Source organism: Rosa chinensis, chromosome 3 (assembly GCF_002994745.2).
Source record: "Rosa chinensis cultivar Old Blush chromosome 3, RchiOBHm-V2, whole genome shotgun sequence".
NCBI lineage: Eukaryota > Viridiplantae > Streptophyta > Magnoliopsida > Rosales > Rosaceae > Rosa > Rosa chinensis.
The window spans coordinates 13535042-13562287 of NC_037090.1; the positions used below are offsets into that span (position 1 = coordinate 13535042).

The 27246-nt window shown below is 34.9% G+C and overlaps 2 protein-coding genes across 3 annotated transcripts; both read right to left on the minus strand.

Annotated features, from left to right (window-relative positions):
- Nucleotides 1-511: 511 nt before the first annotated feature.
- On the minus strand, nucleotides 512-3104 carry LOC112191896. Its single transcript, XM_024331378.2, has 2 exons — nucleotides 2305-3104; nucleotides 512-942 (listed from the first exon to the last, which is right to left on the minus strand). The coding sequence occupies exons 1-2, from the start codon at nucleotides 2940-2942 to the stop codon at nucleotides 936-938; spliced, it is 645 nt and encodes a 214-aa protein (XP_024187146.1). The 5' UTR covers nucleotides 2943-3104; the 3' UTR covers nucleotides 512-935.
- Nucleotides 3105-3879: 775 nt separating this feature from the next.
- On the minus strand, nucleotides 3880-7953 carry LOC112191895 (soluble inorganic pyrophosphatase 4). Of its 2 annotated transcripts, none has more exons than XM_024331377.2 (9): nucleotides 7650-7953; nucleotides 6239-6457; nucleotides 6111-6139; nucleotides 5612-5677; nucleotides 5425-5532; nucleotides 5016-5081; nucleotides 4828-4948; nucleotides 4634-4715; nucleotides 3880-4276 (listed from the first exon to the last, which is right to left on the minus strand). In XM_024331377.2, the coding sequence occupies exons 2-9, from the start codon at nucleotides 6453-6455 to the stop codon at nucleotides 4234-4236; spliced, it is 732 nt and encodes a 243-aa protein (XP_024187145.1). In that variant the 5' UTR covers nucleotides 6456-6457; nucleotides 7650-7953; the 3' UTR covers nucleotides 3880-4233. The 2 variants fall into 2 exon arrangements, with proteins under 2 accessions (XP_024187145.1, XP_024187144.1); XM_024331376.2 differs by lacking the exon at nucleotides 7650-7953 and adding an exon at nucleotides 7093-7348.
- Nucleotides 7954-27246: the final 19293 nt, after the last annotated feature.

A 27246-nucleotide genomic window follows, 5' to 3' on the forward strand; every position in this document is an offset into this window, starting at 1 on the left:
CCTAAAAAATTCTCATCATACAAATATTTCAAAATATAGCAAATTAGATGAAAATTCAACCAATTTCTGTCTACCTTCGATAGATAAATAAGGTTATTCTCATTCTCTTGGTCTTTATTTTATTATTTGGGCTGCCCTTAAGCCTTGATTAATAGTGAAACTGTCAAACACAAAACACAATGGGAGTTCTAACCCCAAAGTTACAATTAGAATTCAGAGGATGTCCCGAATAATTATTTATGTATTCAATTAACAAAGAATGCCTCGCTTTACAATACAGATGACACAACAGAAAGATAACGCACTGCCGCTCTGCCATGAATGACAGTAAAAACAATTTTTACTGTTTCAAGAATAATTTGAGAGTTAGGGATAATAATAATAATAATAATAATAAATAAATAAATAATAAAAAACCAAACTTGAAGCGATTTTAAAACTCACTTAATACCAGTTGGCCCTTGTGTCGCTTGACTCGCTTCTAATTAGGGATTTAGGGGTTTAGGCAAATTAGTAACAAAATAATGTACTATTTCCATCATTCTGGAAGCCAATGTGAAGGGAAAGCAGAGCAGGCTTAGCAACTGTAACCACTTCTAGGAAACCTACTGTTCCACTGGCATCATGGCAGGTAACTAAAATATACAGCTAGGTAGCATAAAACATATAAGAGATTGATGCACTTATTAGTCAAAACTGCTAAGAAACTACATTAAAAGAGATATATGTTTCACAATACATTCCTTTTCCTTCTTCTGTACCGTCCAAAAGTACTGGAAATCCCAAGAAAAACTAGAGAAAGCAGCAACAGGCACCATGTAAAATGACAATCAATCTTGATCTCAAAATCCAAGTAACAAAAGCAACAAGAAGCTCAATGCAGCTCGCTCTTTACACCCCAAACTGCTTATGCAAACCAAAGCTTTCTGTCTCAACTAAGTCCTGTAAGAGAAGACAGCAGAAAACATGCAAAGAATATTAGCTTAGTGGAACTGGCATGATCTGCATGACGATATAGCATAAGCACACCAGATACCATTGCTTCAATTAAGTTTACAATATCGATGCTTAAAGATTGAATAGAGCAAGATATCATGCAAAGTTAATGATATAACTAAGGAATCCTAAGCAACTCCTCTGGGGACTGAGTCCCCACTTTTCAGAATTTGAATCAAAACACCCAATGATCATGAGGGGAACATGCAGGTAAGTACAACTTTGTGAGGAAAAAAGTACATGAAAGGTCTAAAAACTTGGTGAGGACAGCAGGACTTTGGAAGGATCACATAATATTTACTTGAAGATGAAAAAAATTCACAACTACAGCATTCTGTAATTTTACATTTGATGTCCTAAAACACTTCACAAAATCCACTTAGGGATATGAATATGACCACATTGTAGCAATATCCCATGTTTAAGATAGGGAAAATTGATGCCGGAATGGTTTTAAGACTCAAAACGTGTGAACAAAATGATGGTAAGACTGCAAACAAATGTGAACAATTCAACGTACAAGTAAGTAGTAGCAGAATCATCACGGCCGCATATATTGTCAATTCGTGATAACAGGTCTAAAGACAGTACTTGGTCGTACTTCTTTCACTCAGCCTATTGACAGAACTTGGTGATACTTCTGTGCTCACAATATATTGTCAACCCATGAATACAGGTCTAAAAAGCTAAGACAGTACTTGGTCAACCTTCTTTTGCTTCTATCTCATAAACTAAAACACTGATTTTTGGCATCTTTTAAGCTTTGACATTAAAACTAGAATCTCCATGAGCAAGCAAAGTCAAGGATGGTTACATCCTAATCCCACTTGCATATCTCTTCATTAAACTGCTAGTCCAATCATGACCTATTTTGGAGGTGTCAACCTGATCTAGATCAGTTACATCAAGCTTGAACCTCTGACTTTGACGGTATAACAAGTCACTAACCACAAGGCAAAGGAGGGCCAGTCAATTCCAATAAATTTTTTTAATCAAACAGAAAACCTACCGATTACTAATTCTAATTACAATCTAGATGCTTCCTTCCCTATGATCTTTCGGCTAATACTTGAATGGAACCTCTACTCCAAACTTTCGAAACATCAATGAAAAATGAGCTAAAATGGCAATAAACACTAGATTGTAATTGAAGTGGCACTAACACACTAGTAGCATCATCAAATTGCATTTAGGCATTTCTAAATAAAACAAGAATGTTGAAACTCCAAAAGACTTCACAAATGCAAAACTCGAAAGCAATACAAGAACATAGATATGGGATATACGGAAAACGGTGATCACACAAACCTTGCGGTAGTTGTAGAACCGGCATTGGCATTGATATTCCGATGAACAATCCGAGCCAGACCAGAATCCTCCACACCATCGATCAATTCCCTGAGCCCCAAATTCCCCACCTTCTCTTTCTCCTCCTCCTCCTCCTCCTCCTCTTTCACCTCTTCACCACGACCACCGCCGCCACTACTTCCACCACGCGCCTTCCCAATCAATCTCTCAAAGTAATTCCCGTAAATATACTCCGGCGTGTACCCGTTTTCTTCATCAAACAGCATAATATGGCCGTGCCACTCCCAAACCCGATAATCCGAACCCGTTTCCTCGTGAAACCCGACGCAAATGTGGTGCTCCCCAATCGTGACGGCCTGACCCGAATTGGGCTTGAGCGAATCGGTGTTGCCGGTGAGGATGACCCGGATGATCTCCCTCTCGAGCTTGGATTCCTCCTTGGCGAGCTGGGTCTTGTTCTCGTCGTCGTCGTCGTCGGCGGCGGAGAGGTTGGCGGCATCGAAGAGGAGGTCTTCGAGGGTTTGGGAGAGGAAGGAGTTGTTGTTGGCGGTGGTGGTTGGGGGTCGGATTTGGAGGCGACCCATGAGGGTTTGGAGCATCAGGTTGTCGAAGTTGGTGGTGCTGCTGAAGGAGCTCATGATCGGGAATTTGGGTTTTGGAATTTCAATCAGGGTTTTAGGCTTTTTAGCACATCGCCCACAAGTGAAAAGGGTTTTTGGGGTTTTGGGGGGTTTTGAGAGGAGAGAGGAGCTTGGTGGGTGAGAGGGTTTATGGATTTTTATGCTTTAGGTTTTGGAATATTTTGATTCTGAGTTTTTGATGATTAAGTAGTGACGTGGATGTTTATCATTTCTTGGATTGTGGGCTGCTTCTGATAAAGTTAAGGCCCATACCTTTTATCAGAAGTAAGGGATTGACATTTCAGGCTCGTTTTTGTAGAAGTGCTTTTGGTACATATCGCTTCTACTGAAGGCGGTTTCATGTCGCGTGGGGGCTCCAGGCAAGTGTTCGACACTACAGGCTCGTTTTTGTAGGAGTGCGTTTGCTACGTAGTGCTTGTACTAAAAGCGGTTTCATGACAAGCACATTATGGTTTTAAGGCGCTATAACGTTGAAGTAAAACTCATGCGGAAAGAGATTGAACGACCTTCAACAAGAGTGCTCTGAAAGACTTAATACAAGTTGGTTTGGTAGAGCATATATACCCATATGTTATTATGCTTACTAAGCTTGTTGCATGTAATTTGTTGCGCTAAAAGTTGCTTTGTTGAGTTTCGAGTGTAATGATTATCACAAGAACAGAAAAGTTTGGGATTATTGCAGAGCAGAACGTCGATTGATCCAAACAAGGTTGGGAGGCCAATTCATTTGGGACTCATTACTTCGAATGGGCACGGAAGAAGCTAAAAGGAGTGTTCAAAACTGTTTTTGACAGTGCAAAAAACGCTTCTAAGACGTCTCTCTTTCTTCGAGTCATGAAAACGTTTGCTTATTCGGAGCTGACATAGTGACAAATCTGGAATTCTGTAACGTTTTTACAGACTTAACTTTGAGCATTTTACAAGAATAGATTCATTACATCGAACATATAAAAGAATACATTTATAAAGAATACATTCATGAAGGGATAACCATAACACAAATCAAAGATAATTGTCTGAAACCCATGATAGGCTAAATACAAAAAAATTGGGACACCGATGTACGCTTTTCAACATTCATCACTGTATACAAGACTTGATACTTGTCATATAAGAAAATTTCCATCTAGAAGTCGTATAAGCATGTACATTGTCTCACAATGTATGTATGCCAAAACGACGAATTTGTAGAGTTATTTTCATCATCATCATCATCATTACAAAGATAAGAACATATATTATCTGTCTATAATAGGATAGCACCGAGATTCATTGCTCGCACGAACAACTACCGCCTGAGGCTCTCCACAATGTAGTCCGCATAAAGATCCCTATACATCAGAACAAATATTTTGAGAGATTAAGACCATACTATATGAATGTAAATTGATTCCAATTAAGCATCCAAGAGCGACTCTTTCCAAAGATGAGTGATGTACAAATGGAGTCTAACTTATGAACTAATATTCAAAATGCTTGAACTTCCGGATATTTCAAATGAAATTTAGGCCAAAGCATGCAATTTTGAATCAAATTTCTTATAGAACCAGAACTGAAAATACTTGAAACAAAGAAAGTTATTTATGATGCAGATGTAATGGAAACAATAATTCTATACTTTTATGCAGCAATCCTACAGTCTAGGAGTGCATGTGAGGGTCAGAGAGCATCAAATCATTATCACTTACATGGACTGCTGGATACTTTCAAAGGCAGCAGATGCAGGGAGGAAGTCATCAACTAAAACCTCCTTGTTCTCATTTTTCTTGTCTGTTTTTGTTTTTGTTAAGGAAACATTTTATATTCATAGAGCTCTGGAGAAGGAACATAAAATAAACCATAGAAATATACTCTCTGTACAAGTAAATTTTAAGAAGGATACAGTCCTCAAAGAAGCGACGGATCTCAGCCAAACGATGTGGTGGCAGCTCCTTGATGTCATTGTAGTGACGGTATTCAGGATCATCAGCACAAACAGCAATGATCTTGTCATCTTTCTCACCCTGTTTCCATAAGAAATTAGAAACCCATGGAAAGTAAGAGAACAATAATTTTGGTCGGACTATGTACCTGATCAATCATGGGCATCAGGCCAATAGCTTTAGCCCGAAGAAAGCATCCAGGAAGAACTGGCTCCTGTCAGTTTTTGCAGAATCACAATAGATCAGATACAAGCAACAGCTTTGAAATAAACACAAAGGATTCCGAAAATGTGGAAGTCTAATTATAGATTACCCATGATTTCACTAGCATGGCTTACACATGGATGAAAGGTATCTGACAAACTTTTTGATATGTGTATGTTGATGAGACAAATTTATGATTTTATTGGAGGGAACACATCGGACATGGATGGTATGTAAACGACCAACTGGTTGAAGGTCATTTCAAAATGCACAAGACCATTTCCCCATTGTGCGAGATTCACAAACAAAAATTCCAAAAACATAACTTGCAACAGAAATAAAGCCTAAATTACCTGCATAATAATCAAGACATCCAAGGGGTCATTGTCCTCACAAAGCGTACGGGGGATGAAGCCATAGTTGTGAGGGTAGACAACAGATGAGTACAGTATACGGTCAACCTGTGTATACAATCACCAGTTAGCAATCATACTCTACTTACACTAGAGGTACCAGAAGATAAGTGGCACAGATATTTACCTTGATAAGTCCAGTTTTTTTGTCAAGTTCATATTTCACCTTGCTTCCTTTTCCAATTTCTATAACCTGCATGGATTTTGTTTCCCGAAGAGCAATGGTGAGTAGGATTCCAAACATGAAACGTATTGCAATTCATAGTTTGACAATTTTTCTGAACAAGTAATTGCTAGCTGCCAAATCTGTTAGGTTGCAGTCTGAAAAACTGAGTATTTAGAGAAAATACTGTTAACAACGATAGTAGTGTATCTTCTGGAGCAGATTACATAAATATGAGGACAATATGAAGCATATAACTAAATTCTGGATGGTCAATTCAAACTAAATGACTTTCTAAGTTACTTATTTCAGCTGTACTGACAATCAGTGAATTATTTAATCAACACCAGTTTAACTTAGGTCTGGGAAATGAAAATTTTGAGCAAGCACCACAGAACATATATCATAACAAAATCTAAAAAATTTAAGGGATCAAATGATTATTAATGTTCAGAGTACTTACACAGTTAAAGATCTTTGGAGTATCAGGTCCTGCATTTAAATGACAAAAGATATGTCCACATAGGTTAATAACTTAAAGAAAGACAGCAGGCTAAAATGGTTAACAAAAGCTATAAAGGTAGTGCTTACCTATTTCAAGATCATGCCAAGGGTGTGCAGCTATAGACCTCCTGGTCATGGAAGAAAGTATCCTCTCATTAAGAGGAGGATGTGAGGAATAATGGTTGCTACCCTTGTGGGGAGTCTCGGTAACTTTCTTAGGAACTTCAGCAACTTTCTTAGGAATTTCAGCAACTTTTTGGGGAATCTCAGTAACTGTTTGAGTAGACTCAATGGGTGGAGCCATTACTACAAGATAGAACACATGAAGTTATCAGATGCCGACCTACATTAGCTGCTATCAGGTATTTGACAAAGCAAAGTTTGTGAAATATGTTTTACAAGGATCATTCCTCGCAAGCATTTGACACAATTCCAAAAAGTTAATATCTACAACAACTCCTTTCAAAAAAAAAAAAAAAAATATCTACAACAACTAACCGAACAAAAAAAAAATGTATAAGGTAGGCGTATCTCAGATGTTGAGTAATCTACATCATAGGAAATGGCATGTTGTATGAGCTTCAATTGACAAGCATAAGTATGTCAAAGACATGAAAATGTGAATCAAGTAAAAGTACCTGTTATGATCATTTAGAACATTCTCCTCCCTATTTTCTTTAATGTTTTTCCTCTCTTCCCACACACAAATTATTTACAATATAGCAACAGTTCTCATCTTTAATAAATTATACCAAAATTCTCATATGCATTGAAGCACCTCATATATACAGCAATATATATAGTCATGATGCGCCAATATCGAACTTAAATCTAAAGATCGCATAAACTAAGATTACATGTGAAGGACCTAAGCTATCAGATCCAAATGACTCTAGTAGGAGTATGAGCAGAACGAAAGGAGAAGAATCAATTTCACGTACCAAAACCACAAATTCAAACAGCTCCAAATTTTTTAAAACCACTGTTTTCACTTCCAAAATCCACATTCGAAAAAAATTCAGGTAAAAACGCTTCCAGCAAAAGCGTTCATTCAACACTAAACCGAGTCTCCGAGCAAACGAAACCGCACAGAGCCCTGTTTAATCTAAAAATCCAGCAAACCACCTCAGATCTGCCAAAACTTAACTCTAATCCACACAACACAAAGTCTCCATGAACAGTATCACCAAAAACACTACCACCTCTCAACACCTAAAAATTGTGATCCCAGAAATCATCACAAATTCCGCAGAATCGTCTTCAATACATATAAATAAGTAAAAGACGCAAACTAAGAGACAAACCGCGTGAACAGGAAAAAACGCACTCAACGCGGAAAAATTAAAAAAAAATCAGATCCACTAGCACAGTAAAACGACGGTAGAATCAGCTTAAAAATGCGCCATAAATCCAACAAAACGACGCTAAAATCAGCCATGGATGCTGGAAAAAGCGATTAATCAAGTCTCCGGAAAAAGCAAGCAAAGAAAAAACGCACCTGCAAAAGGATCGGAGCAAAGAGCAAAGCCTCGCCGGAGACGAAGAAGAAGAAGAACAGCACAGATCTCAAAGAGAGAAAAAGAGAGAGGAATGGGAATGGAGTAGTTGTGGGGGCGCTCAAGTAGAGGACGAAAGCAATAAGGAGGAGCTGTACGTGTTCCCGCTCTCTTTCTTCTCTCCCATTTAAAGGCGAGCAAAAAACTTAAACAAGGAATTTTAATTTTCTCCCCCTGTGAAATTGGAAAAATGCCTATAGCATCCGCATATTCTGGCCAACCGAATATAACGTGTTTCCAGCTGGACTCGTTCCCTTACGTGTCAACTCCTCACTGGCAACCACTGGACCCCACCTTCGGACAAAGACGGTGTTCCTAACGGTCGTGTAGCGCATCTCTTTTTCTCGCTCGCCGCGATATCGTGAATTCGACGGTGACTAGGTCTGAGCTCCAATCCCATACCCGACGGACCACCCCCATCTCACGTGGTCAGCAGTCTATTTCTAATTAAATCTTGCCACGTCACCGGTGGGGCTGGGAGGAGGGTGGTGATTGGCGGGGGAGGAGTGTCGTAGAGGCAACGTGGACCATTGAGGGGGTATCGTTTCCTTTATCTCGGGCATGCGGATTGTGCGGAAGAGGTGTGTATGTGTAGGAATGCCTATCCATTACTCCTCCGAGAAAAGTTTGACTTTTTTACCTACCAGTCTTTGTTAAATCCGGTAATTAAGATTTTTCAATGTTGGATAAGGCAATAAATTATCACCGTTCAGACTGCTTTAAATTTCGGTCTTCTTTGAGGATATGGTCGATTTTCTAGAAACATTAAGCATGGGTTTTACTACCGTGACTAGGTCTGGTCAGTGTTTGAGGACTTGTTCTTCATGGCAGCCAACTCCCAACTACGTACCATTTGTTCCATTAGGGTTGATCTTGTTTTCTCCCTTAATATATTAAGCAACAAATTAATGAATTAAATTTTAGGTCATTTAGTGCGATTATAATTAACAAATCTTTAATTTACAATCTCATATTAGTACAGTACTACAGTATCTTAAATAATGAATTTCGTAATGGATTAAAATTTTCTTAATGAACTTTTCATTTGAAGGTGATCGTGATCCTGAACGGTTTCGGCCATAGAAATGTAAGATGAGGTTTTGTTAATCATGACAAGACCTCATAAAAATTAGCCTTCCATATTTGTTGATAATTGGATAAGATATACATGCATGAATTCAGATGTTGTGCACATGTATTTAAAAGATTTGCGAGTTTCCCGTTAACAATAATTGAACAAAAATGTAATTATTAAATTTTAAATGAAGAATGCTACCAATCTTCTCCTCTAACGTTTCCCTTTCTACATTCTCCATTAATTACATGCCACGTCTATTCCACTATCTAAAAAATTTAAATAATTAATACAATTAAAAGTCAAGTTCTCACTTCCCCTCTTTACCCTTATTTAATTTCACATGCATTTAATTAAGTAATTATTTTTAGTTTCTCAACTTTTTTTTTTCTTTTGTGAATCATTTTTATTTGCAATTTATATTACTTTTGTAGGCTTATGTACGTATTTACATAAGAAATATATGTATATATATTTAAGAACATACATACTTCAAATTTTTTTCCAAAAGAAAAAAAGAAAAAGAAAAAAGAATTGAAACAAAAAAAATGGCCCAAACTTTTGCTTTACTTATATACATATATCAAAGAAAATGTTAAAAAAAAATAAAAATTATATAATCATCTAATCTAACATGTGTTCTAACGAGTAGGGAAAAAAAACATTTGCAACTGCCATGTCAGTGATTTTTAACATTTTGTTGTTTTGTTTCTTTTTATTTTCTATTGGTTTTATATATAAAAAAAAAGTCAAAAAAAGACTCAGTATTATGGAATATGACCAAATAAATGAAAGAAAAATTTTCCTTGAAAAACTTAAGAAATATAAGAAATGAAGTTAGAAAAACAAAAGAGTCAAAAGTTTTTTTTTTCATATTAATAGAGAGGATTTAATAAGGGCAAAACATGGAATTAAATTAGTTATTTTTTCAAGGTAGTAAATACATAGATTGTAATCATAAATGAATCCACATGACACAAGATAAGTGGGGAATGTAGAAAGGAAAAGTTTGGAGGGAAATGTTGCTAACATTTCTCATTTTAAATATAAGAGCAACTCTAACAGATTCCCTATATTTTGATTTTTTTCTATTTTAGGGAAAATTAAGTCTCTTTTGCTCCAATAAATTCCCTATAACTATCCATATTTTAGGGAAAGTGAGGAAAAAGAAAACCAAATTCCCTATATTCACAACAAACTCTAAAATTTTAAGGAAGAATATGGAGATTTTAGATATTGTTATAAAATAGGAAATCTGTTGGAGTTGGAGAATAAAAAGATGCTAAAGTTTTGACTTTTGCTTCCCTATACTACATAAATTATAGGGAAGCTGTTGGAGTTGCTCTAAGCATGTAATTTTATAAATCACAAGATACTTGATAGAGGAATGCTAGCTACTTTTCCTTTCAACCTTCCCCACTCAACAAATGACATTGATGTTGAAAGCGACTCTACCATTCTGATTGCTGCTCTACGGAGTGATGAGAAGAATTTCTCAGAGGTAAGTCAGGTTCTTGATGATTGTAGAGATTATCTTGATACTTTCCATTCAGTTAGAATTCGGCATATTTACCGTGAAGCAAATGGTGTTGCTGATAGACTTGCACACGTTGCTAGTTGTTTTGCTATTGATGATGTATGGTTAGATGAGACTTCTGTTATTATTCAGGACGTTCTCTACGAGGATATATGTCTTTGTTCTTATGTAGCTCGGGGTTCAGGTTTTATGTCCCCCCCCCATACAAAACTTTACTACTATTAATACAATAAATGGAACCTGGCCCTATTCAAAAAAAAAAAAAAAACATGTGGATTCCACTATCACTTTAAACTCAATATTTATTACATTGAATAACTAATTCTATTTTTTCCATGTCTGCCCTTATAATAAATGTCTCACATTTTTTTCTTTCTATATTTTACTTTTTTTTTTTTTTTTTAAAAGAGGATCAAAGGGTTTCACTCCTGCCCCCATGGTGACTCGAACCCATGACTTCGTATTTACTTTGACTTTGTAGGATGTTTAATTTATTTTTCATTTCTATTTTCTTAAAAAATTTTGCATAAAAATTGCTATTTTGACAATATAGGTTGTGGTTTTTTTCTTTTTAGCTTGTATTATTATTATCCAGTAAAACATCACTTCCAATACTCTTAATCGCCATCTAACTTTGCTGGCGAAACTTTCATCACCTATTTGAGTCCAAGTATCATCCCCTGATCAAAAATACCATGATCTAAAATATGCAAGACTGGTTACAGAAAGAAACTCATTATTGTATCGTACTAGTACTTCATAATCATTAGGACACAAACATGGGTCAGCTGACAATTCAACCGAATAAATAGAAACTCTTCCATCTGTGGTTTGTATGAGTGGTGGAAGAGTAATGGTATGCCCAGTGAAAGGATTCAGTTAGCTCAATTTCTTTAGAAAAAAAAAAACAACTACAACAATTTTTAAAATCTTCGTTCAATTTCATTTGCCCCGCCAAAGAAATGAAATTGAACGAAGATTAAAAAATGAGAATGGATTTCAGAGTGGATGCTAGAGATAAAAAAATATATATATATTTGATTTAACCAAGATTAAAAAATGGGAATGGATTTCAAAATGGATGCTAGAGAAATAGAAAGAGATAAAGAAAGATTTGAGAGAAAGGGAAGAAGGAAGTTTGACCTAGATGAATCCAGAAAGAAAAAAACCACAACCCAGATTGTCAAAATAACAATTAAAATATGCAAAATTAATTAAGAAAAAAGAAATGCAAAATAACTTAAATATCCTACAAAGTCAAAGTAAAATATAGAAGGAAAAAAATGTGAGACATTTATTAGAATGACAGACATGGAAAAAATAGAATTAGTTATTCAATGTAATAAATATTGAGTTTAAAGTGGTAGTGGAATCCACATGTCATTTGTTGAGTGGGGAAGGTTGAAAGGGAAAGGTAGAAGGAGAAGGTAGCTAGCATTACTCCCTTTACTTAATATAAGATACTCGAGATTATAGCATCCATTTTGAAATCCATTCCCATTTTTTAATCTTGGTTAAATCAAATCTTTTTTTTTTATCTCTAGCATCCACTCTGAAATCCATTCTCATTTTTTAATCTTCGTTCAATTTCATTTCTTTAGCGGGGCAAATGAAATTGAACGAAGATTTTAAAAATTGTTGTTGTTGTTGTTTTTTTTTTTTTTCTAAATAAATTGAGCTAACTGAACCCTTTCACTGGGCATACCATTACTACTCATAGAAAATAGTTTAAAGTGTTAATGGTCATTGCGCAATTGTCTGCTTTAGAGGAGCCAAAGCAACCAATTAACGGTAATGAAATTCTTCACTTGCACTTTTGTCAAATGATAAAACAAAAACGGAAGCTTTTACAACATCTTAAGTCATTGATTTAGTTGTATTTACATCGCCTTTTATCATCGCAACTATTTTTCTTTGAACAATTTGACAAACACCTCGCATCCGAAACCCGAAGAAAATGTACGAACCTATTAAGGCCTTTAGCAGCTTGACCTCAAACGTCCTGTCTCCTACTTTGCTTATTAGGACAGTGATGCAATCACCAATGACCAAAGAGAGGGATATATATGGTATCTTCGTCGATTCGTCCTATGCCATTATAAAATTTGGCATAAGAATCTTACTTGCACAATTTCAATTCGACTTTTCCTTATCTGCAAGAATCGATATTTCGGGATTCATACGCCAGTTTTCCTTTTCAGAATTTCTTACTTTGATTTTTCTTCTTTTGGCTTTAAAAGATGCATACCAATTTTGAAGTTTCTTTGATCGAGTTTCCTTACCGACAAGACAAGATTCCTCATATAGCAACCATATAAGAATCTTTTATGTAATTTAAATAAATATTATGATTATATCCTCATTTACATAGTTATAATTTAACGGTCAAACGATTAAATATAAATTAAAATTTTAAGAAAAATTCAATTTAAATCCTTGAATCCTCATTGAATTACTTGGAGAATTGAGGTCACATGTTATTCTTTTTTGGTTATTATTGTCAAAAGCAATTTTGCTTAAGAAGCTCTTTGAGAAGAAAAATAAAGTTACAAACTTTGTCCAAAGTCCAAAGAGAAAAGAAAAATCATGGGCTAGAAGTGCTCAAGGCACTTGTCAATAAAGTGCACAAAGATGAACAATTCTCTGCAAAGCACTAAAAATAAAAATTGGCACCTATTGGACTGCTACATTCTTAAATTAAATACAATTTTAGTTGGGAATTCAATCAAGTCCATATCAACACTTATCTTATTCAAAAATTTATGTTTATAATAGAATGAAGTACACCCCTTTTATATATTTGCAACGTAGGTTAAGACTCATGTTATCAAATTAACATTCAAATTCACCATTCAAATTCACCAAACAATTAAAAGCGTAATGATAAAGATTTTAGAATCCGATGATGCTGGGACCATATATGATGGCCGATGCATGTACGTAAAAACTCTATTACTTTCATGGTATATGACTTAAAATTAATCAGACAGTAAATTAATATATTCAATTTCTTAAAAGATAACATATTATATTCAAACGTATATATGTAAGAAAGAGCCATGTTATAGGCCGAATATAACCAAAACGTAATGTAACATCAATCAAATGCTCCAAAAAGGAAGTGAGAGAGAGAAAGAAGAAAGAATGTTAGTTCATTCTCTCGTGTGGTGCACTTTCAATGCCCAAATGGGCGATTCTAAACTACCAGCAAATCTCTCTCCCTCAAGCAACGACTGCAATTGGATCTGGCCGACACATCAAATAAATAGACACAGGTAAATAAACAATCAATAATTCTATTATACAGAAAAATTAAAAAGGGTCCAGATGGAATTGCCTTAGTAGCTTAGATATTTAGGAAGGGTGGGCATGTGCAACCGCTAAATTTAAATATATTTGGTGCGTACCAAACTATTATTCAAAAATGATCCTGATAATTTGGCCAATTATTTTCTGTTTACGCAATGAAAGATTTGGGACCATGAACGTTGCATTAGAGATCTTGGACAAGTCTTTGATTACAAGTATAAAAGCCAACTTATATGAGTTTGATTTGTGGCCTTTTTTTTATATTTCCAGTTGGTTGGTATATTATATAATGTTGAAGAGTTTGATTTGAAATCTTCATCAATGTGCAAAGGCAGCAAAACATGTTTTTTCACTATTGGCAGTCGTTTTGCTTATTATTAAGTATCGACGTAAGAGAGAAAATGACATTACCTAATTAACTATATAGAGAGGAGAATTGAGAGTTGAATTTTTATCGTAGTTATAACCGTGTAAAAATATTTTGTTCACCAACATTGACTGATCAAGAACCATAAAAACTGAGGGGATGATGACTATAGTCCATAGTCCATAGATAAGTATATGTTCTTCTTGGTCTGGTCAATTTTGCTCTTGGGCTCATTACTATAGACTCTATAGTCCATGAATGAGCTCTTGCTGTTGTGTTCTTAGCTTTACAGGCTGGAATCGATTTTGCATTGAATGAATTGCATTCTCCTTTTAATGAGACATAATATTCTTATCGGTATCATTAAAATAATATTAGGTTACGGTTGATTGAATGTATTAAAGTTTTGTTACTATTACATACTATCTCAAAAGTTTCGTGCAAAGCTAGCAGCATATGCACTTCCGGATATTATAATGTAGCACAACATATTGATAAAGCACAAAATATGCATAGTGCTGTTATAGGGTTTGGTTTGGTCGTGTTGTTTGTGGCTTGTGATTATTGTTATAGTTAGCGGGAGATACTCTTTTCTCAATTTAGAGTTTGTTGTCATTGGGTTTTATCTGAACAAGGTTTTAATGAGATCATCTTAGTTTAGGCTTGAGAAGAAGTAAAGACTTTTTTCCACTTCTTTCAAATTGTAGTTATAAATATGTATTTTCGTGAAATTTATATGCAGTAGCTAGTTAGTAATGAGTGCGTTTTTGGATTGTCATTTGTTAATAATCCCGTACTTATATCTGATGTGAAGTCTCGCATTCATTTCTAAAATAAAATAAAAGAGTTAATTAGTTATAAGTCCAAAAATCATGACCTGTTTTGATTGTAATCCGGACGAAAAGTTTTGTTAATTGCGGTCCAGTGACTAAGCATCCACGTCAACTTACTTTCCTATATTAGTATGATGAGTCAACTTTTACTTTTTCACATACCAAATTTGCCCATAACAATATTACTCAAAACAATCAATAATTTATGCATCAATAAATTGAGAGTAATGTTGTTTTTCAATCAATTTGGTATTCATAAAAACCATATCAATTATAATATGTCATCAGCAAAACAAAACCCTTAATTGATGCATCGTCATTAAGAAAAATTATAACTTATATAAAATGATCATACCTTACTATCATTTTTCTACACCCTATATCTTGTCTCTTTTCTTCTCCTTTATTATGATCACTTTCTTCTTATTTCTACACCTGTATTGTAGAATTGTCATGTTGTTCAACTTCATTATACAATCAAATAGATATTAGCAGTCATAACATTTATAATTACAGCTGAATTTAGATATAAAGGCGGCAATTTACCCTATGCATTCGTTTTTAATAAGGGTGGGCGCGGTTTGGCCTAAACCGCAACCGAACTACTTCACTCGATTGTGCTATATTTAAAACCTCAACCGCATTTTAAAAACCTACACCGCTTACTTCGATTACACTGTCTTGCGATGCGGATAGGTGTCGGTTGTGGTCGGCTTTCTTTTTTTCACATATTTTCGACCAAAGTCGACAAATTTAGCTGTCCTAAAATGAGTAAAATCAACTATCAAAATATCAACAAAATAAACAACTCATAATCTATTCACTAAATCAAGTAATGAACATTTCAAATAACCTGTTCATAAAATCAATATCTCAACTAGACAAATAACATTAACAATCTGTCAAACCTGCATATCAACTATCAAATATCAACAATTTGCTCAAACAGTTCAACATTTCAAACCAAAAAGCAATTTCCAAAACTAAATAAAAGTTCCAACACAGTCAAAACCAAATAGCTAACATGCAGCAGTCAATCAAAGTTTCAACTTCCAAGTAGCAGTAAATCAAAGTTCCAGCAGCACAAACATCAAGTTCAAAGTACCAAACATAAATTTAAAGTTATTACAAACCATAGTTAAAGAACTTAAAGGCAGTAACATCATGTTCAAAGTACCAAACAGAATTTAAAGTTTTTAGTTATTACAAACCAAAGTTAAAGCAGTTCATATTTGAATGAAACAGGAAGGGGAAAAAACAGAAAGTTGGGTCACAGAAAACTTGTTCCAGCATCACAACAATTTATTTCAAAAGCTTGTTTCATTAGTCTGATTTCCAGCAGCTGCAACCTACTTCATCCCTCAGTGTTAGACACTTGGGTAACAACAGAGTCTAATGGAAACCAAAAACAACAATCACAAACTAACACAGATAAATATATTCAAAGTAACAATTACTATAAAGTCAAAAAATTACCTAACTCAAGCTTCTCAAGCTCACCATAAAGCTCCAACTCAGTCTTCGTTGGCTCTTTGTACTCATTAAAAGCACTACCTCTTAACCAATCATTGAGACAAACCAGCCCTTCAACAATTGTAGGAGTCAATGAAGCTCTAAATGGGTCAACAACCCTTTTTCTTAGGCTAAAAGCAGACTCCGAAGCCATCATTAAGCTGGAACGGCAAAGACATCCTTTGCAATTTTAGACAAAACTGGAAACCTAACAGAATTCTCTTTCCACCAATCTAAAACTTGAAATTTTGTATTGGCAGAGTCTTCGGCAGCTTCAAGCAAGTACTTGTCGACTTCATTCCTTATCTCAACCACATCTTTTTGCTTCCTAAGCCTCAAGAACTTGTTCATTGATGCAACATGACTATCCTCCTCTCTGGCATTAGAAATTGATTGATTTAGGTGGCTGTGTAACTTCAAATGATGCTTGTGCAATCACAGGGTCAGAATTAGCATACTCATGATAAAGCTACAACAATTGACCCCTTAACATCATTTATCATCTTTGAGACCAAGCTCATGTCTTGCTGCAGCAACAGAAAAAAGAACTCAAGATACAATATCTTGTATCTTGGATCTAATACCATAGCAAGCAGCAAAATAGGGTTCAAGTCCTCCAACTTCAACCAATACTTGTCGAATGTTTTCTTCATTGATGCCCCAATGTTAACCATCAAAAGATCAACACTTTGGTTGCATTTGTCCAATTCTTCAATGACGGTACACATCCACCCAACAAGCTAGTTTGCAGTTATCACTTTAGTGCCACTAAATGCCAAAGTTGCATCATAAAAAATCTTGAGAAATTTCACCAACCTAGCAGCCTTCTCCCAATCCTCATTTCTAGGCAGTCCGACCCTTTTTCCTCCCCCAACCCTTTCCTGAAAGTAGTTTTCGTACCGCTAGTCCTCATCTTCCAACCTCATGAAGGCCTGCCTATGTCTAACATGAAATAGGTGGAGTTCCACCTTGTGCACACATCTAAAGGCACAATACCCCCTTGTGTTCAACCTTCTCTCTAGATGCACACTTCCTAAATTTCTCGAGTCTTGCAGGTGTGAACTCCTAATAAACTTAACAGCGTTCCTAATTGCTTCGATGGAGGAATCAAGCTCCTCCATCACTCACAATAAGATTCAAAACATGGTAGCAACACCTAACATGCATAAAAATCCCACCTAATACTAACTGCTTCCAATTCTCAATCTTCTCCTTCATATACTTAGGGATGGCAATGGGGAGGGTAGGGTAAGAGGATTAAATTATCATTCTCATACCCGACTTCATTCTTCATCCCCATACCCTCCCCAATCCCCGTAATAAGATACTGGAGATTCCCCGTCCCCGTCCTCATTGGGGATTAGGTCCCCATACCCGCCCCAATCCCCATTAACAATATTACCAATTTATTATATAAAAATTTATACAAACAATTATGGATTGTAAAATATGAAGTTAAAATTGGACATAAAATAAAATAAATTTCTTATTTCAATCAAGGAAAATTAACATGTTGATAAAAATCTTTTATTAAAAGAATCTTCCTTTTTTTGAACATATTTATTAACAGAATTTAAATATTGACAAAAATATGAAGTTTACATAAATATTTATTTATAAATAATATCAAAAAAATATATATAATAAATAAACAAACATATATATATATATATATATGTATTTTGTATAATTCTTATTGGGTGGGTATGGGGATGGGGATCAAAATATCATCCCCGCCCCGTACCCGATTTTAGAATTCGAATATTGGGAATCCCCATCTCCGTTACCCGATTTTCCCCGAATTTCTCCCCATTAGGGTCGAATACCCTATGGGTACCCTACCCGATAGGGATTTTTTCCATCCCTACATATACTCTATTGCAACCTGATTACTCGATGCATTGTCAACTACAATGCTGAAAACTCTCTCAATACCCCAATTAATCAAGCATGACTCCACCAATTTCCCTATTGTCTTACCCTTGTGATTTGGAATAATAGTGAAGTTTATTATTCTCTTGTGTAGTGCCTAAGTCTCATCTATAAAATGAGCTGTCAAGATAAAGTAATTGATATTCTGGACCGAGGTCCAGGTATCGGTGGTAAGAGAAGCCCTCAAATTATTCCTAGCTAAAAACTCTCGAATCTTTTTCTTCTCAAATTGGTAGATATTCCTGATATCTCTACCAATTGTCCTTCGAGAGGAAGGATCAAACCTTGGTGATGCAATTTTCCTAAATTCAATAAAACTCTCCCCCTCTACATGACTAAATGGCAAGTTGGCAACTCATCCCTCACAATCATTTTAGCACAAGCTCTTCTACGTTTATTTGGGTCTCAAGCCCTAGCAACTAACTTACCACCACTATCAGCAGAATCAAAGGAAGGAAACTTTTGCATCTTAGTCGGTTGGTATGCTGGATGATAGGAGCATTTTAATGCGACGTTTTAACTGCATTTCCCTACATTTCTTACGTTATTTCCTTATTAAAATCCTGTTTAGGAAAGTTTCCATTCTTTGATTGGGAAAGTTCCTATTTGTAGAAAGTTTATATTTTTGTAGTTTCTATTTATCATTTTTAGTAAGTTGCCATTTTTCATTTTAGGAAAGTTTCTATTTTTCTTATTAGTTTCTATTTTTAGGACCTCCAAGCAAGTGGAAAATCTTGAGGAGGAAAATCAAAGTTGCAACCAAGTGGAAAATCTTGAGGAGGAAAATCAAAGTTGCAACCAAGTGGAAAATCTTGAGGAGGAAAATCAAAGTTGCAACTAAGTGGAAAATCTTGAGGAGGAAAATCAAAGTTGCAACCAAGTGGAAAATCTTGAGGAGGAAAATCAATTCAAGTTGAACAAGTGATAAACAAGTGGGAAGATATTTTTTACAAATTTGTCTAACATATCTAGCCCTTCATTTATGTTCATCTCCACCCTCCATTCATCATTTTTTGGGCTATAAATACACTTCTCCTCTCACTCTCAAAATACCAATTCCTTCATCCATCTCATCTTCTTTGTCTCTCCATTTCCTCTCCATATTTCTTTTCCATTCTCTAGTTTTCTTGTTCTTCATTTTCAAGCCAAGAGAAAGAGAAGCCATGCAATACATCAATTTCCCAACCGCCATCCACCCTTGTGTCGTCCCTAGAAGATTGCTTGCTTTCAAGGATCTTCAAGTTCTTCGTCTCAAGGCTTTATCATTCATCTTTCAAGGTGTATTATATCCTTTCTCTTGTTTTCTTTGTTTGATTTTGTAAAACTATGAATTCTAGTTAACAAATAATGTTAAGGGCAAAGTTTAAGCCCAATTTCTATGTTTAAATAAAGTTTTCGAATTCTATAATTGTGATTCTAAGTTGCTTATGTGAGTTTGTTCGATTAAATTTGCTTGATAGAAAACTTTTATATGTTTATCTTATTTGGGTCGACACTTATAGGATTTGCATGTAATTGGTGCTAGGTTTAAGAACATGAAATCGACTTTTCGTTTTGTGTAACTTGAATCAAAAGTAGTAAAGGTTCTGGACAAGAATCGAATTTAATTGAAGAGGATTGCAATTAGGTGGACTTTTCCATAACTAAGTTGTACACTTGAGTTGATAGCCTTTCTCTATGTCTAATGCGTTGAGCATGTCATGATTGACTAGCTTTCTAGGGCTTGATTGCATGTTTGATAGGATTAATCTAGGTGCTTTCGCTTAGGTTAATTAGCATTGAAAAGTAAAATATGGGAAATCATTTGCTTTCGAATGTTTCACATGATCAACTCCTCTCTCATGACTTGGAAGAACAATTATAGGGTTTGAATCGAATTTGATTACATGGAATTGATTTTGATCTTTGTTCCTTGCGTTCCACCCTTGTATATATGTTTTTACATTTTCTTTATTTTATTTATTTTAATTTTAATTTTAAGAATCCTAATCCCCCCCTTATTTGTGTTTACTTGTATATATTTATTCTTTATTTTATTTTGTAAATAATACTTTATTATTTTAATTCTTTATTTGTTTATACAATTGTATATATTTTTATTCTTTATTTTATTTTTGTAAATAATACTTTTCTTTATTTGTTTCACAATTACAAGTGTACCCTCAATCCCCGGAATAGAACGATCCCTATTTACTTATACTACTAACGATATTTCAGGGTTAAATTATGCGCTCCCAAAAGCGACATCAATTTTTGGCGCCGTTGCCGGGGATTGAAAAATCACTTGTTAAATTGTGTCATTTATTGTATATATTTGTTGTATATAAATTGTTTAAAACTTAGTTTAAATTAACTAGGATGTTATTTATATTATTGAACACGAATTTTAATTGTAGGTTGTAAATTGAGAGGAATAGGTGAAGTCTCTTTTGTTAATATTGGCCTAAACCCCTTATTGGTACCTAGCTCAGGTCCCTTAAGGTTGAGGGCGGCCTTTATTAACACTTGTTGAACTGTCTTCACACTTATGAACTTTTTCATCTTAGTAAGTATAGCCTATGTGGAATGGTGTCTAGGAAGGGGACAACATTCATGACGGGTTTTTGAATCCAAAAGTGCTTGCAAATGGGCCTAAACCACAATGTGGGAGTAGCTCATGCCAAAATGGATTTTTCCTCTCATGTTCGCCCTCCCCCACCTGGCCATTTCAGTAAGGTTGCCCAAACGATTTGAAAGGGAGTTTGTGTCTAGGCGACTATACTTGGGCCGCACGTCCACTTGATTTACCGCTTGGAATTTGATTCGATATCAATAATGTTTATAATAAAAGAAATACTTGTGAATACTCTATACGTGTAAATTATTTTGTTGTTTCACACTTTAAACTTGTAAAAATAATTTTCACGTTTTATACTCACTTGTGTACTTAACTTGTGTCTTATGTACAATATACTTGTTAATTATACTTGTAGTTTTTAATTAATAGTTATACTTGTTTTATTTTGTATTTCTTTGTTAATTATAGTTACTAACTTTATTTAATGTAGGTACCGTCTGGCTGCAAGACGTAAAATACAAGCGCTACTTGGGAGGCAACCCAATTCAGAATATAATCAGATTTGCTTTCTCTTTCCCTATTTCTTTTTATTTTTCAATTTTTCTCTTTAGTTTTTATTTTAGGATTTGTTTTCGTAAATGTCTTCTATCTATGCTTACTTATTTCATTGCATGCTTTTAATTAATTACATTGAGGATAATGCAATATTTAAGTGTGGGGGAAGTGATTTATATTTTTGTCTTTTATTTTTGAGTCCTATATATTTAAAAAAAAAAAAAAACTGCATTTATTCAGTCTTTTTAAATTCAGCTATTTACAAAAAAAAAAATTTTAAAAAAATATATATATAAAATTAAAAAAAAAAAATTTATACACTATACTAAGTCATGTCTGCATATCTGTAGGACTTTGCTTCAAGGACAACAGAACCATACCAAGGACATTGCAGAGCTCAAGAAGCAAATGGGACAAGTGGTGGACTTCATGACCAAGTTTCATGAGAGTGGTAAGCTTCCAAGCAATACAATTCCAAACCCAAAGGGAGGCTTTGAAGGTTCCACCAATTGAGGACAAGAGGAAACCACGTCTAGGCTGAGAAGACGTTAAAACCAAGCGCTACTTGGGAGGCAACCCATGCAAATCAGATTTGGTTTCTTTATCCTTATCTTTTTTTTTTTCGTTTTTGCTTGTTTGTTTTAGTAGTTATGTTCGTAAATTTCATCCCTATATGCTTAAGTGTTTCATTGCATGCTTGTGCTTGATTACATTGAGGACAATGCAATATTTAAGTGTGGGGGAAGGGATTTACACTTTTATCTTGAGTCATATATATTGAAAAAATACAAAAAAAAATTCGAAAAATGTCAAAAATTTAAAAAAATTTGGTTACTTTTGTTTTTGTTTTTGAGTCTTAGGATGCCCTTTCAACTGTCTAGGATGATTCTATATCTCTGAAATCATGATTAAAAGAGGATCACAAAATTGAGATGATTTTTAAAATGGTATTCTTTGGTTAATTGAGATATATGAAAAATGCATGCATGTGTAGTGGATATGGATTTCGTAACCTTGGTACAGAATATGAGCATGTTAGGATGAGTTTTGATTCATAAAAGCCCATGTGAGATATTTGAGCCATGTCCCTTTTTCTTGGAGTGATAAATGAAAAACATATTCTTAATTTCTTGGCGATGTTTTGATGATCTCATTATTTTTCATCTTGATTGATTGCTTGCCATAGATTAAGTTTAATGGACTAGAGAATGCTAGAATTCACTCTTGTGCTTGTTGAAACGTTATATCAATACATGGCCCTGATTCTGGAAGGGATAGAGGCAACCTAGGAATTACCACCATTGCCAAATAAGCATGTGTCCCTATTTGTGCCCGTCGTGGGACCCCCTAGATAAGCCCATTTGAGCCTACATTATGCCTTTTCATTCATCACCCTTAAAACCCTTAACCATGAAGCTTAGTATAGTTACAACCCTACCCTTTGTTCTAAGAACTTAGTGGAGCTATCTTTTGAGACATACTATGTGGGTTTGGTGCTAAGGATGAAAACTGAGAAGAGGTGAAAGTTCAAGTGTGGGGGTAGACTTGTCCATAAAGAAAAAAATATGTGAAAGCCGTGAAAAATGAAAGGAAAATAATAATAAAATGTGTACGGCTAGAAAATTAAAAGAAAGAAAAAAAAAATGTATATGGATTTTAGTCCTCCATACTTGGTGAGTTTGGAGTTTGTTTTGAATTGAAGACCCACTATTGGAAAATTTGGTCTTTGTCCAATTCACTAGTTCGAGGGAAGTTTAGAGTGAAGATTTGGCCCAACATGAAGACATTTGGCCCTTTCATAAAACCTCTATGGGATGTGACGTTTTGATATATCTTGGTGGATTTCTAGAAGTCTCTACATCTACATGAGCTCTGCTAGGTTTTTAGGACACTTTGTGAAATTCCTTACCTTTCGTTTCTTAAAACCTTGAGCCTTGGCCCCATTACAACCCTTAATAAGACCTTCTTGATCCTTAAGATGGGACAGCTTTTGATTTGTGGAGATGAGTTACAAGAGTTGAACCTATGGCTTGGGTCCATCCATGCAAGTAGTTGATATCCTTCATGAGATCTTTTCAAAAAAATTATATTCACAAAGTGCTTTTCGTTTCTTATATATGTGAGCTATTTGATTGCCTCAAAATATTTTCTCTCACATATAATTGAGTGATTATAAGCTTTTAAGCATGGTCTTGAATTCTGAGAGAAGAAAGAGTGGATATACCTTGTGAGGATATGAATCATACTTGTTCGAAGCATGCTTAACAGAAACCATCACCATTATTACAACCAAGTCCTACTTGTGTATGTGTGGATTATATGTTTTAATTAACTCTTGAATATCTACATATTGATTCTTGGTTGAGTGCTAATCTTGATGTTGTGAAAGTAGGAGATTTCTGAGACAAAAAGTTGAAGGGCAATAGAGTCATTGTTTTTGTAGAGTCTTTAATTTTCGTTGAGTCTTAGTGTGTGTCTTAGTATGATTTTGCTAAGGGACTAGCAAAAGCTAAGTGTGGGGGAATTTGATAGGAGCATTTTAATGCGACGTTTTAACTGCATTTCCCTACATTTCTTACGTTATTTCCTTATTAAAATCCTGTTTAGGAAAGTTTCCATTCTTTGATTGGGAAAGTTCCTATTTGTAGAAAGTTTATATTTTTGTAGTTTCTATTTATCATTTTTAGTAAGTTGCCATTTTTCATTTTAGGAAAGTTTCTATTTTTCTTATTAGTTTCTATTTTTAGGACCTCCAAGCAAGTGGAAAATCTTGAGGAGGAAAATCAAAGTTGCAACCAAGTGGAAAATCTTGAGGAGGAAAATCAAAGTTGCAACCAAGTGGAAAATCTTGAGGAGGAAAATCAAAGTTGCAACTAAGTGGAAAATCTTGAGGAGGAAAATCAAAGTTGCAACCAAGTGGAAAATCTTGAGGAGGAAAATCAATTCAAGTTGAACAAGTGATAAACAAGTGGGAAGATATTTTTTACAAATTTGTCTAACATATCTAGCCCTTCATTTATGTTCATCTCCACCCTCCATTCATCATTTTTTGGGCTATAAATACACTTCTCCTCTCACTCTCAAAATACCAATTCCTTCATCCATCTCATCTTCTTTGTCTCTCCATTTCCTCTCCATATTTCTTTTCCATTCTCTAGTTTTCTTGTTCTTCATTTTCAAGCCAAGAGAAAGAGAAGCCATGCAATACATCAATTTCCCAACCGCCATCCACCCTTGTGTCGTCCCTAGAAGATTGCTTGCTTTCAAGGATCTTCAAGTTCTTCGTCTCAAGGCTTTATCATTCATCTTTCAAGGTGTATTATATCCTTTCTCTTGTTTTCTTTGTTTGATTTTGTAAAACTATGAATTCTAGTTAACAAATAATGTTAAGGGCAAAGTTTAAGCCCAATTTCTATGTTTAAATAAAGTTTTCGAATTCTATAATTGTGATTCTAAGTTGCTTATGTGAGTTTGTTCGATTAAATTTGCTTGATAGAAAACTTTTATATGTTTATCTTATTTGGGTCGACACTTATAGGATTTGCATGTAATTGGTGCTAGGTTTAAGAACATGAAATCGACTTTTCGTTTTGTGTAACTTGAATCAAAAGTAGTAAAGGTTCTGGACAAGAATCGAATTTAATTGAAGAGGATTGCAATTAGGTGGACTTTTCCATAACTAAGTTGTACACTTGAGTTGATAGCCTTTCTCTATGTCTAATGCGTTGAGCATGTCATGATTGACTAGCTTTCTAGGGCTTGATTGCATGTTTGATAGGATTAATCTAGGTGCTTTCGCTTAGGTTAATTAGCATTGAAAAGTAAAATATGGGAAATCATTTGCTTTCGAATGTTTCACATGATCAACTCCTCTCTCATGACTTGGAAGAACAATTATAGGGTTTGAATCGAATTTGATTACATGGAATTGATTTTGATCTTTGTTCCTTGCGTTCCACCCTTGTATATATGTTTTTACATTTTCTTTATTTTATTTATTTTAATTTTAATTTTAAGAATCCTAATCCCCCCCTTATTTGTGTTTACTTGTATATATTTATTCTTTATTTTATTTTTGTAAATAATACTTTATTATTTTAATTCTTTATTTGTTTATACAATTGTATATATTTTTATTCTTTATTTTATTTTTGTAAATAATACTTTTCTTTATTTGTTTCACAATTACAAGTGTACCCTCAATCCCCGGAATAGAACGATCCCTATTTGCTTATACTACTAACGATATTTCAGGGTTAAATTATGCGCTCCCAAAAGCGACATCACTGGACACTTCTTGCATTGGTAGTGCATATGAGTCCTCATGGATGTTGTCCCATTTGATCTTGAGTCGCAAGCATACATGCATGGTGGGACAGTACTTGCACTTAGCCTTTGGTTTCTCCAATGGAGTACCATCCGAATTCCTCATCTTCTCAAAATGGTCCCATGCTACAAATTGGTTATTCCTCTTCACATACTTAGCTTCACTAATTGGAGCAGCAGCTGCAGAAGGTGGTGGGGGAGGAAGCAAAAGCGGTGCAGCAGCTTCACTTGTAGCAGTTGGTGTTGTTTCGGTGCTTGACCTAGTTGGTGTCGCATTGAGAGTTTGCGATGCTCCACTTCCCTGACAGTAAAATAAAAAACAGAATTAGCATGATAATTTAGCAGACAAGAAATAATCAAGTCAGTAAAGAATCATATACAAACAAAAATAACAGAGAAGCTAAAAAATTCTTTCAAACTAGTAAATTGAAACAAAAGCAATCAAACCATAATTCTCAAACAATCATTGGCATCAGTTATATTGATACTGATTAATTAATTCTCATTAGCACTGATTAAGAAAACCAAACTGATGCTCTCATGCTCATTAGAATAACTGAAGAAGTAAGCAAGTAAGAAAGGAAAGATCACTTCAAAACAAGCTGAAATGCTGAACCCAAAATCGAACTGAAGAAGCAAGCAAGAAACTTCAGATCAAATCAAAACAAGCTGAACCCAAAATAGAACTCAAGTAAGATCAATCCGAAACGGATGCTCCTAAACAAGCTGAATCCAAATTGGAACTCAAAATCAATTCAAAATGGAACTCAAAATCAATTCAAAATCAAACTCTAAAACTGATGAGATGAGATGAGAGCTGATGCTCTCCATACCGATTCCATCCAGAGATGTGATGAAAGCTGAGAAGAGCGTTGGCGACTTGGCGTCGTCAATCAGCTGAGAAAAGGCAAAATGTCTCAGACGCAGCAGAGGAAGGAAGAAGACTCTAATGGGCAAGAGAATAAGTTATCAAACAATGAGCAAAACCAACACAAAGAAAAAGATCATGAAAGGAAAGATCAAAAGGAAGAGCGCTAACTTCCTTTGATGGCTTTGAATCGGTTGATTTTTGCACCAAAGTGTTGGGGTTTGTCAAGATTGAGAGGCCACCGGCTTTTGATTTTGACGACGCTTGGCTGTTTAACTATGGAGTTGGGATTCACTTGGTGCAGTCGGCATCTTCGGTTGGCTGTGACTGTGAGTGAGAGAGACGAGGCAGAGTCGAAATGAGAGGCTGACTTAGTCAGCTAGGGTTTTCTCTCATTAAGAGTAATCTAGTGTAGCAGGGAGTAGCTGTAACCCGATTTCCACCAATTAAAATTCGACAGCCATCTAAAAAATATAAAAATAATTCTAAATTAAGTAAAATAATATTAATTTAAATAAATATTAAATATGTAGACTGGTTCGGTTATTTTTGGTCGGTTCTGAAGCTAAACTCGGTCCTGAACAGTAAAAATCCAGTCCGGTCCGGTTAATTCATTTTTCCAGTCTAGTTTCATCCAGTTCGGTCCTCGAGCCGGTTTTCCGAGCCGG

Bases quoted from the DNA above. Each gene is read 5' to 3' on its own strand.
- LOC112191896 (XM_024331378.2), bottom strand. From the start codon at position 2,942: ATGAGCTCCTTCAGCAGCACCACCAACTTCGACAACCTGATGCTCCAA.
- LOC112191895 (XM_024331377.2), bottom strand. From the start codon at position 6,455: ATGGCTCCACCCATTGAGTCTACTCAAACAGTTACTGAGATTCCCCAA. The intron at 5,533-5,611 runs GTAAATATCTGT...TTGTATACACAG, and splicing joins AAAAAACTGGACTTATCAAG to GTTGACCGTATACTGTACTC. The intron at 4,949-5,015 runs GTACATAGTCCG...TTATGGAAACAG, and splicing joins TGATGCCCATGATTGATCAG to GGTGAGAAAGATGACAAGAT.